Raw genomic sequence first — 11,454 nt, forward strand, 5'->3', positions numbered from 1 at the left:
GCTACTATGAGCCAGGCCTTTTCTAGAGAGACATATCCATCCTGGTTAACCACCTACCCAGTTACTTACCTACCGGGTCAAACATCTAGCAAATGCTAACTTGTCCATCTGCCTCTTGCTCCATCCACGCTACTCCTCACCCATGATTCAAATGACTCATTTACCCAACCATTCACCCACAGCATTCAACCATCTCCCCATCTGCCCACATTTCTGTTACTTCCCAGCCTCATGTCCTCCCTGCAATGAGGGATCTGGTTGGGATTTGTGGAGGTGGGTCTAGGAAGATTCTCTCATCTGGGGCCTGGGAGTTGTTGGGGTGGGGTTGGGGGTGGGGGTGGGGGTGGGAAGAGAATCTGTGCTTCCTTGAGAAGCAGGTGCTGCCCATAACAATGTTGAATGTCTTTTATTGAACACCTTTAACTATGGGTCTTCCACTGTGCAGGGAACTATAGATCCATTTTACAGATGAGAAAACGGTGGCTCCTGGAGAGAGAAGGCCTAAGGTCACATAGCTGGTGAGATTCTGCTCACAGCACCCCCTCCATGAGACTTCTAATTAGGGGAGAATTTAGGAGAGCTGGATGGGGGTTGGGGGGACAAAGTCCTAAGAATTGGCAATTCTTGGGCAAAGAAACCACCGATTTTACTGAAATCAAGACTTTACTGGGCAGCCTCGTAGTGTCAGAGTGGTTGGCACCTACAGCACCACTCCCCACTGGAGGCCATGTGGGGCTAAGGCAAGGTCAGACACCCCCTAAGACAGCCATGCTCGCAGACCACGTGGGGTGGGATGGACAGCTCATGTGGTGTCTCCATTGACGCACGGTGTTTTGAGGGGCAGAGGCTGGTTCCGGGACCCTGGAGTCCTTGGAGAAAGCTGCAGGCTCCGGACTGCATCCTTCAGCTGGGCCTGAGATTTCTCCATCTCAGTCAGGCGGCGCTCCTGGGGAGGCAGTGGCAGTGGGCTCGGAGCCAGGGTAGGGTTGCACCCCAGCCCTCGCTCTCCCACCGCCCAGACCTGCCCCAGGGCTCAGACAGGAGTCTCACCAGACTTTTAAGACCGTGCCCTTCACTTCTTGGAAGGCCGTGCTCTGGATCCAGCTCCGAGGTCCTGTGGGGGTCAGGGGCAAGAGGGGGAAGGTCAGAGGCTGGGGAAGTCCCAGCTCTGGGCTGGGGAGCCAGGGATTTAGAGGGCGGAGCTTGGAGCGGAGGCGGGGTTTGTTCCAACTGGAGGGCGGGGCCTAAATATGCCTCAAGCAGGGTCAGATCAGAGCCTGGAATGATTGGGATGAAAAGACCAATCAATTAATCCTTGGAGGCGGGGCGTGGCCAGTCCTGGGTGGAGTCATGACTCAGTGAAGGAGCATCCAGACTGGGATATCTCAATGTCCTCCCCGACAGGTTGAGAGGGGCCCATTGAGGGGCGGGGCCTGGATGAGAGGACCCGCCAGGATCCCGAGAAAGCCTGCGCAGGTGGGCCCATCTGGGGGCGGGGCTTACTACGAGGCGGGGCCTGGAAGGCATGTGGAGGCGTGGCTAACATAGGGGTGGGCGTGCCAGGCGTGATTTGGGCGGAACTGACTAGGAGGCGGGACCAGACTGAGAGCCAGGGGGTCTGAAAAAAGCGGGTCCTGGGCAAATATAATTGGAACAGGCCCACCTGGGGGCGGAGCTGGTGGAGAGGACGGGGCTCACCCAGCATGCAGCCTGCAGTCCAGATCCTGCAGCTGGCCCTGCAGCTGCTCCTGCTGCTCTGTCAAGGCCTGGATGTGGGTGCTCAGCGACTCCACCAGTCGGGAAAGCACTTTCTGCTCCTCCCGCAGCGCAGCTACCTCGCACTGAAGCTCTGCCAGCTGTGGAGGGAGAGCAGCTGTTAACCTAATCCCTGGTCCTGCTCCTTCGTCTTCCCGGAGATCCGGACCTCCAGGGCCCAAGAGCTCAGCCTCATCACTGCCCTTCCCTGTTGGGCAACATCGCTCCTGTTGTACAGAGGCAGAAACTGAAGTTCAGAGAGGGTCGGGCTAGGCCTGGGGTCACACAGCGCAGCGAGCTCAGTACTTGAACCCAGACTTGCCTGTCCCTTCAGTCTTTTCCCAGTCCGGCCCCACCCCTCCCCGCTCCCTGGATGCGGACTTGGGCTTGACCTCACCTTGCTTACAGGTCTGTGTGTGCCCACCGCCTGGTCTCGGTCTCGCGGCTGGTCCAGGTGGCGCTGCCAGGGCACCGACGGCTTCCGAGGCAGCGAGGTGGAGGCCCCGGTCCAGGGCCGGCTGCGCGGCGCGGGGCCAGTGCGCAGGGAGCCTTTGGGTCGCGGCCGGGGCCCCGCAGACGGGCGGCGGCGGGCAGGGCGCCCGGCGGGGACGCTCTGCGTGCGCTGCACTGGCCGGGGCCTCCGCTGTGGCCGCTCCTCGTCGGGCCGCGGCCGGGCCCAACTGGCGGAGCGGTGAACGCTGCGCAGGGACTGGCTCTTGGAGATGAGAGGGGTGTGCTTGGGGAGGTCCCGGGGCGCCAGGAAGCCGGGCTTTTCCCTTGCGGAGAAGCTGGGGGTGGGATGGGGGAGCTCAGACCTTCAACTTGCCCCTGAGATGACCCATCCCAATCTCTGACCAGAAGTGATCTCACCCCTAATCATTTCCTTCTATGTGATCCTGTTCTTGATGGGATTATATTTTGACCTCTGACTCAGATAAAACCCTGTCCTTTCTATGACCCTGGACTTGACTCTAATCTAACCTCTAGTCTCATCCCTGACCTCTAACACAATGTGCCCTTTTTCCTGGCCCTTTCTGCAACCTCTGATTCCAGTCTGTCCCTGGACTTGAGCTCTGCTCACATGATCCATCTTCACCTGTGACTCCAGACTGAGCCTGCTCCTGCTCCCATCCTTCAGAACCTGGACCAGATTTGAGGTTACCTGGCAGGGACCTGGGCTGGGGGGCAGGGGAGACGCATTGGCACTGACACAGGTACAGGCCGGCCCTCCTCAATGGCTCGCAGGATGGTGGGCAGCGGTTCCAGGCTGTCACAGGTGGTCTGGTGAGGCATACAGGAAAGATGCTGAAAAGCTCCGAGGCCAGAGCCTCTCAGCCTTCTTGCCTCCCTACCCTGTTTCTTGGGCTCTGGGTTCAAGCCCCACCTGGTCAAGTTCAGCAAAGATCGTACAGAGCTGGGCATGCAGGACTGCCAACTGGAGGGCCAAGTCACTGCTGCCCTGGTAACCACTGGGTGCAGCATCCACATCCACCATGGCCACCTGGTCCAGGAAGTGCTGCATGGCTGGTCCATGTTCCTCCAGGAAGCTATTCATGAAGCCCATGTAGGCCTCCTTCTCACCAAACCTGAGTTGGGACCAGGCTGGGTGGGTCAGGTCAGGCACCTGCCACCCCCACACCCCCAGCATGGCTCCCCAGCCTCCCAGCACCTACGGGGCACGGTTGGCAAGGTTCTGGATGACCTTGGCAATCAGCGTTAGGGTGCGGGCCGGGCTGGGTGCTGGGTGTTCCGGTGCCAGACCAAAGAGGCTGGGTGACAGGATGGCTGGGCAGAGGAGCCGCAGGAAGAGGGAGGCACACACCAGTCGGGGGCCCAGCGCCTCGGAGCCACGTGCTTTGCATGCTTCTCTCCAGCCTGAGAACACCATGCCCAGCTCTGCAGGGAACCAGCTGGGACAGAAGAGGCAACGGTCAGAGGGGGAGGTTATGGACATAAAGGTCAAGGTCATAAGGTCAGGGGTCAGGAGTCCAGAAACTAATGCATTACTTGTCCATGATCCTCCAGGAGGCTATTTATGAAGCCCATATGGCCTTCTTCTCAATGAACCTGGGATCTGGGTTCCAGGATTGTGGACATCTGAGATAATGATGCTTGGGGTTATGGGTCCACTTGGGGGTCATGGCTTATGATGTAGTTATGGTGCTCTCTGAAGACAATATTCTTAGAGTTGGGGGTACAGGGACACGTGAAAACAGATGTCATGAGCTTGGGATGCAGTTTTTATTGGACATGAGATTGAGGTGCCAGAGTGCACAATATGAAGTAGGATTGGGGTTCCAGGGTCACCTAGGGTCAGAAGTCTCTGGATTGAAGTCAGGGATTAGACATGCAGGTTAAACTAGGGTCAGAGGTCAAGGGATTGGAATCCCAGGCTTTCTGTGATCAGTTGCATGGGATTTGAGGTATGGGGGTCACTTAAGGTCAGGGGTTATGGGATTAGGGGTATGGCATCATCTGGAATCAGAGGTCATAGGACTGAGGTCCTATGTTAACTCGGGCCAGTGGCATAGCATTGGGGGTAGGGTTGCCAGATGTAGCAAATAAAACTTCAGGACACCCAGCTAAACTTGAATTTCAGATAAGAGTAAGTTTTATTGATATTATATATATTTTTATAATTTTATTTATATTTGGAACATACCTAATACATAAACTTTATTTATTTGGTATGTCCCAAATATTGCTGCAAATTTAAGTGACCATCCTATATTTTATCTGGCAACCCTAATCGGGAGTCCGGGTTAGCATGACAGGCAGCGGTGGGTTCAGGTTCTGGGCCCCTAATTCTTACTCATAGGAATGGACGATGGTTTCCAGGACCTCCTCACAGCTGTTTTGAAGTCTGGCCTGGTGCTCGGGCAGCTCTGAGGCTGGGCACTTGCTGGGATCCACCTCACAGTCTTCAGTGGAGGCACAGAGACGCCCCACAACCTGCCCTGCAGCACAGCACAGCCAGATAGGAGTGGGGGCCATGACCACCAAACCCCACCACACCCAGCCTCCAAGCCCATCTCCAACTTACTCGGAAGGCATCTAACATCTCAGGGAGCTCCCAATTCCCCCTAGGATCCTAGCACCCCCAAATCACTACCCACTACCAAAATCCAGGTTACCCAAGGATTCCTAGAAGTCCTCCCAGGTCCCCTAGCCCACCCAGTAGGCCTCTGACACTGACTCTTCTCCCCTCCAGCTCACCCAGGGTCTTCTGAAGGTAATCCTGTGCCACCAGCTTCATGTACTCGTCGATGGCCTTGGTGGCCAATGTGTTTTCCCGGAACAGCAGCGCCTCACGGCCTCCACAGCGCGCGAGCTCAGCGGTGCCCAGGTCTGTCACCAGTACCTGGGCAAGGCAGGTGTCATGTTGCACCGAGTGCAGACAGACCCAGAGGGAATCCTGACCCTTGGCCCGTCCCTCACACCTGGGGCAAAGGTCCCACCCTTTGTAGCTGTCCCCCTCACTACTGGGGCTCATAACTGAGGCTGGAACCCTCCGCCCCTCACAACAGAAACTTAAGCCTTTTAGCGGTGAGGCTCAGTTTAGGCCCCGCCCTTACAGGTGCAATTCAGGTCCTGTACCCCAGAGCGCGCTATCGGCCCACTCCTGGTCACCCCGGTCCGCTCCGTCGCGGCGACGCACCTGTGCTCGGCCCGTGGCCCGCAGCACGCGCACCAAGGCGGCCGCCAGCTCCTCCTTGGCCTGCGCAGGCAGCGCGGGCTCCAGAGCCCCGCAGAGGCGCTCGTAGTGGAAGGTGAGGAATTCCGCCAGCTCCTTGTAGCGCTCGGACGGCAGCACGCGCAGGCGTCGCGCCCGGATCCGCGCCCGCAGCGCTGCGCCCGCCGGCGCCCCGAGCAGCGGGAACCAGCGCTCCAGGCCGGCGGCAGGCGTGCGCGGGACCTCCAGCTCTTCCAGCGGCAGCGCCACGCGGCCTAGCACCGCGACCCCCGGGCCCGCGCCGCGCAGCCGCAGCGACAGGCGACGCGCCCGTGGCAGCGCCTCGAAATGGAAGCGCTCGGCCCAGAACAGCTGGCCTGGGCCCGCCCGCGGTGCAGTGCGCGCCAGCAGCGCGCCGTCCAGCCACAGCTCGGCGCGCACGCCGGGTGTCCCCGCCGCCGCCCGGGAAAGCCCTTTCGCCTCGTGCACCCACACGCTCAGCCACGTCTCTTCCCGCTCCACGTTGTCCTGCAGATGGGGGTGGGGCGGGAGAAGCGTTTCAGAGGCGTCGGCATTCCAAGGCGGGCACCGCAGGTGAAGCGCGGGACGTCCAACCTGGTGCGCCAGGTACCCGGAGAGATCGAGAGATCGCTGGGCCCTTGGGGAAAAAGGATGGGGCCACGGGGGTCCCGAGGTGGCCAAGCGGAAGCCTTAGATCGGGGCTCCAGGGTATGGAAGAGTAGCCGCGGAGTGAAAACTTAGTAACTACCTGGCAACCAGGGCTTTGGGTACAAATAGGGCAAGGGACTGAATAGAAGGGGCGGGTCTGGTAGTAGGTGGAAGGGGAGTCTTGGAGCAGTTGCAAAGGTGTAGGCGGGGCAGGTGTGTTGGCGGTGGTTATGGAGCCAGCTGGGCTTGGGTAGAATGGAAAGGGTAGGCCAGTCCTGTGGGCTGGGTTTCCGTGTCCCACTTTTCTGGGGCAATGACCTGGGTGGCATGGAAGTGGCGACGAAGGTCCTCGATCCAGCGGTCTCTTTCAGCGGCAGAGCGACAAGAGAAGCAGCGACTTCCGCCCGCCCACGTTACCTATTGGGGCGGAGGATCCAAGGGTGTGGTTGAGTCCGAGTGTGGAGACAAAGGGTCAGAGGTGACACCGAGGTGGAGGGTGGCCTGCACTGACCTGGAAGCAGTGGGGCTCCCCCAGGAGGCTGGGGTGCACTGGCCAGATCTGCACATCCCGCTCGGCGCCCAGGTCTAGCTCGGAGAGTGTGGCCAGCGACTCCCTAGAGCCCAGAGCACTGGGGGGTCTGGGCAGGGGACAGGTGAGCAAGCGGTCATTCCTCCCTCTTCCTCCCCACCTCCCACAGCCTGAAGGGAGGGTAGAGGAAGGCCAAGATGGACTCGAACATAAATTGGATCCTGTCCCTCCCGGACCAGAGTGTCGACTCAGCTCCCACCCCGTTTTAGAGTTATTGGGTCAGACTCTGTCCCCGCCCCTCCACCAAGGGCTGGCTCCATGCAAGGGTCTTTCAGTGGCCCTAGCATCACCTGACATGGGGCAGAACACAGAGGTGGGCACAGGGAATGTTTGGTGAAGCTCAGAATGACAGGCAGGGGGAGGAGGAGGAAGAGGGCAAGGTTGACCCCCAGCCCCTCCGGCCTCTCAGAGACCCTTACCCATCCCGGGAGACATTGGCCCCCAGCTCCGACCTGGACTTTTTCTTCTCCTTCAGCCTCTTGAGCAACCCCTGTGAGGGAGAGAATGTCAGCTGGGCAGAACCCTGTGGTCCTTCCTCAGATCCTTCCCTCCCGGGGTGTTCCCGAGGATCTGCTGGTCTTGGGGACCAAGGTCAAACCCTGTGCTTTCCTGCATTCTCTACTGACTTCTCACGAACAGCCTAAGAGGAAAGTTCTACCTTTATTGCCACGTGACACATAAGGACACTGAGGCCCAGAGAAGGTCAGTGACCTGCCCCAGATCACCCAGCTCTGAGCATCTGGGGGTCTTTGCCTTCCCCATCTCCCACTGGCCGCCTCACCCGAATGTTGTGGACCTGGTTGGGACCAGCAGCGTCCGGCTCGGTCTTTCCAGGAATCCGATCTGTGGGTCATCAGAGGTGGGAGGTGAGAGGTTGGAATCTTCTTAAATTCTGTCGCGGCTCCCGAGTGCCCCAGCCCCTTACGCCCTCCATGCTTACCTGGATCTCTGAGGTTCCCCATGGCTGCGTGGATGCTGCCCTCAGAGCTAGCGCTTCCCATTCGGGGCCTACGAGGACCCTGTTCCCCAAAGAAGTGGGCAGTCAGAAAGGGGAGGCAGACACCCCCCCATTATCCTCGCTCCCACCCCCGCCTCTGTTCCGACCCCCTCCCTTTTCCTCCTTCCCTCCCCTTGCCCACGTGCCCTCTTTTACCTCCTCCTCGCCCCCAAGCAGCACCAGCTTCCCATCGAGCAGGGTGAAGCCCCCGATGTCCCAGACGGGCACATCAGGTGTGGGGGCCTCAGGGATCTGTGGGGCAGGGGGCTCCAGCTCCGGCTCCGGCTCTGGGAAGAGGAGGAGGTGCTGGGGGACTTAAGAGTCCTTTCCTCTCCCTCAGGACACCTTGTCCATTTACTAAGGCTTATCAGGGGCTCCCTCCTGGGTGCCTGCCCCAAGCCCAGCAGCCATGTCAGTCTGTGAGACCTTAGGCAAGTCTTCACCTCTCTCTGGGCCTTGTCCCCACCAACCACCATGAGTAGTGGACACAGACCACCTACTATGTGCCCAGTACTGTGTTTACCACTCCACACACCTGCTCTCATGTAACCCTTCAAAAAGCCATTCAAAGGGCTTTTATCACTGAGGCCCAGAGAGGTCGAGTGACTTGCCCAGGGTCACAGTTTGTGAGTGGTTGAGCTGGGCTTCAGACACAAGCATTCTTCGCTTAATCAAGACAGTAGGTAGGTCCAAAAGGTTCAATAAAAGGATAGGAGCCTTGCATAGATAACTAATCTAAGGTGGAAAGTATTCAAAGTTTGGGAAAAGAACAGAAAAAGTTCAGGGTAGGGAGAGGTCTGTTTCTTGGGGAAGGGGAGGAGGTTGTTGGGAGGTCAGAGAAGGCCTTCCAGAGAGGGTGAGTCTGCACTGGGTCTTGAACAGCAGGTAGGATTATGACAAGCAGAGATGGAGGGGAAGATGGCAGGAATAGCTTGAGCAAAGACTGGGACAGAACAAGGCCCAGGGAAATAAAAAGTCAAAAAGAGGCTCAAGGGCTTGGAAGCTGGGGAGGGGAAGGTTTGGGAAGAGATTGGTGCAGGGCCTTGGGTGCCAGTGGGAGGAGCTGGGGTTTTCTCCTGGGGGAAGTGGGGAGCCATGGGAGGTATCTGAGCAGGTGAGGAGCAGGTCTGCTTGTTAGAGATCTCCCTCTGGCTCCTACAGAGTAGGTGATACCTGACACCCTGGAGGCGGTTGAAGAGATGCCTTTGCAAACTGGAAATATGAGTGGTTAGAATTAAATGGGTTTCCAGGAAATGGAAGGGCTGAAACAACCCTCACAGATTCCCTATTTCCTTGTTTTGCCACCAGGCACAATAATAACACCCACTTGTGAATGGATCACTTAGAATATGCTCAGCTCTGGGCTAGTGCTACATTCCTGAGCTCTAATCCTGGGATAGTTATTACCCCTCTAGATCCCCCTGTGTGACACTGAGCAGCATCTGTCATTTTCTTCTTGACTTATTTACTGTCACCTCCAGTATACTATGAGCTCCATGGGGCAGGGAGTGTCATCTGTCTTGTTCACTGCTGTGTCCTCAGTGCCTAAATCAGGGCCCAGGCACACAATATATGCTCAATAAACCTCTGCTTGATTGAATGAAGGAATATGAGCAAATGAAATGATACACCCTTCAAGGTAGGGATATTTATTCCCATTTAACTGATGAGAAAGCTGAGGCTTGGGGAGGTGAAGAAACCAAGACAGGGAGGCTCCAAGGCAGGAGAGTAGGAGAGAGCCGAGATGGGTGGGCCTGGCCCATTGGGTGGGAGGAGAGACCCATTGGGGCCAAGAGCCATTTGTCATCTGGACAGTACAATCGTGGGTCTATTCCCTGTCCCTTCCTCAGGCTGGACCCCCTGCCCACAGGTCCCTGGCCACTCCTCCCACCCCTCTTTAGGGGAAAAGAGGGAAGAGGGCAACCGGGCCCCAGCCACTTCCTGCTGGGCTTTTGCGCTCCCCACAACTTCCTGTGTCTGTAGGGCTGATGCTCCGGAGGCAGATGAAACCCAAGCATCCGGCTTCCCAGCCCGGCCCAAGCTCAGAGTGGGGGAGTCATGTACCTGGGGCCTCTGGTTCCAGCTCCGGCTCCAGCGGTGGGTTCTTGTGCCTCCCCCAGAGGGTCTTGGATAGCCGGAGGCGACTGGTGCGTGACTCCTTGGGGGGCGCAGAGAGGACCCGGCGGAACAGCGAGCGAGGGGCTGGTTGGCTGCTGACCATGGGCTCCTGGTGGCTCAGTGCTCTGCCCCAGCCCGCAAGGCGACCCCAGCGGAACCCTCCAGCCCCCTTCTCCCCGCCACCTCCTGTGTGCCAGCGGTAGGAAGTCAGCAGAGAGGGGGCCGCGGGCTGGGTTTGGGAGGCCTGGCTTGGCGACGGTGGGTCCATGGTGTGGGTTCTCCTGGGGGACGAGAAAGTGACAGTTCTGCCCAGTGTCTGCCCACATACTGCCCTCATCTTGGCCCCCTCCCCATTCCCAGCTCTGCCTCCAGGGAACCCCACCTTGGGGCCCACACACACCCCCTCCCTTACCTTGATTTCCTGACCGGCCCCAGAATCAGCAGCCGTCTGCACCCTGCCTGGCTTCCTCCCGCTGAACCCAACTCCACGTGACCCTGTCTGTCCCACCCCACCCCGCAGCCAGGCAGGGAGGGTAGTCAGGGCAGGATGCTGGGGGCAGAGCAGGGGAGGCGAGGAGGTGGCAGAACAGGCTTCTGGCCAGAAGGACCCAGAATCCCTCACTGACAGGGAGGCAGCAAATGCCCCTCTCTCGTTTGGAGCCTCTGTTGCCTTCTCTGCAAAATGGGCACATGTTGAACAAATACTGGTGAGAATACGGAACACCTAGAACCCTCATCCTCTGCTGGCCAGAGCGTGGACTGATTCACCTGTGATCTACTAGCACTGTTAGCTGGGTGTCCTCTGACCCAGCACTTCCGCTGCTAGATAGATACCCAGTAGACATGCCCACCAGCACTATTCGTGATTGTCCCAAACTGGAAACAAGCCAAGTGTCAACTCATGGTAGAATGAATAAACTGTGGTCTCTTCACACAGCAGAATTCCATACAGCAATGAGAACAAACAGACTACCGCATAATTGAACGTGGATGAATCACAAGCAATGCTGAGCAAAACTAAAAACCAAAACCCATGAAGGTACACACCGTGTGATTCCATTCATAGAAAGTTCCAAAGCAGGTAAAACTATGTTTAACAAGTGAGGATGTTGGTTTTCTTTGGAGGTGCTAGTTACTGGGGAGGGGGCTTCTGGGAGCTGGCCATGTTTATTAATATTATTACCATTTTTATTTATGGAAGTAAAATTTATATAACATAAGTTGAATATCTTCTATTTCTTGAGCTGGGTACTGGTTTCAGGGTGTGTCCTGTTGTGAAAATTCATCATGCTATGCATTTTGGTGCATTTTCCTCAGTCTCTGTTATGCCTCAATAAATCTTTACTTGAAAAATGAGGTGGGTAGCCAGGCACAGTAGTTTGAGCCTGTCCCAGCTCCCAGTAGTCCCAGCTACTTGGGAGGCTCAGGTGGGAGGATCGCTGGAGACCAGGAGTTTAAGGCTGCTGTGAGCTACAATCACAACATTGAATTCCAGCCTGGACTACAGAGTGAGACGCTGTCTCTGCCCCACACCGCTGGCCAAAATAATAGAAGAGAGAGAGAGAGAGAGAGAGAGGTGTGTAAATGCTGTTCTGAGGAGTAAATGAGTCAGCACAATTCTGTCCCAGGAGCCAGAAAAAGACAGAGTGGGTT

The 11,454-nt window shown here is 57.5% G+C and overlaps 1 protein-coding gene across 5 annotated transcripts; it reads right to left on the reverse strand.

Annotated features, from left to right (window-relative positions):
* Positions 1 to 512: 512 nt before the first annotated feature.
* Positions 513 to 10,224, reverse strand: RASAL3 (RAS protein activator like 3). Of its 5 annotated transcripts, none has more exons than XM_069495427.1 (18): positions 10,214 to 10,224; positions 9,748 to 10,082; positions 7,840 to 7,970; positions 7,627 to 7,705; positions 7,468 to 7,529; positions 7,106 to 7,176; positions 6,609 to 6,735; positions 6,416 to 6,514; positions 5,414 to 5,956; positions 4,972 to 5,116; positions 4,568 to 4,712; positions 3,429 to 3,665; positions 3,140 to 3,341; positions 2,918 to 3,036; positions 2,153 to 2,543; positions 1,699 to 1,856; positions 1,051 to 1,114; positions 513 to 946 (listed from the first exon to the last, which is right to left on the reverse strand). In XM_069495427.1, exons 2-18 carry the CDS (start codon positions 10,067 to 10,069, stop codon positions 803 to 805), a joined length of 3,039 nt encoding a protein of 1,012 aa, XP_069351528.1. In that variant the 5' UTR covers positions 10,070 to 10,082; positions 10,214 to 10,224; the 3' UTR covers positions 513 to 802. The 5 variants fall into 5 exon arrangements, with proteins under 5 accessions (XP_069351528.1, XP_069351537.1, XP_069351519.1 ...); XM_069495436.1 differs by lacking the exon at positions 10,214 to 10,224 and adding an exon at positions 8,127 to 8,138 and having other exon boundaries at positions 7,139 to 7,176; positions 9,748 to 10,201; XM_069495418.1 differs by lacking the exon at positions 10,214 to 10,224 and adding an exon at positions 8,127 to 8,138 and having other exon boundaries at positions 3,429 to 3,683; positions 4,577 to 4,712; positions 9,748 to 10,201.
* Between the last annotated feature and the right edge of the window lie 1,230 nt (positions 10,225 to 11,454).

This window comes from Eulemur rufifrons, chromosome 2 (assembly GCF_041146395.1).
Source record: "Eulemur rufifrons isolate Redbay chromosome 2, OSU_ERuf_1, whole genome shotgun sequence".
Taxonomy (NCBI): Eukaryota; Metazoa; Chordata; class Mammalia; order Primates; family Lemuridae; genus Eulemur; species Eulemur rufifrons.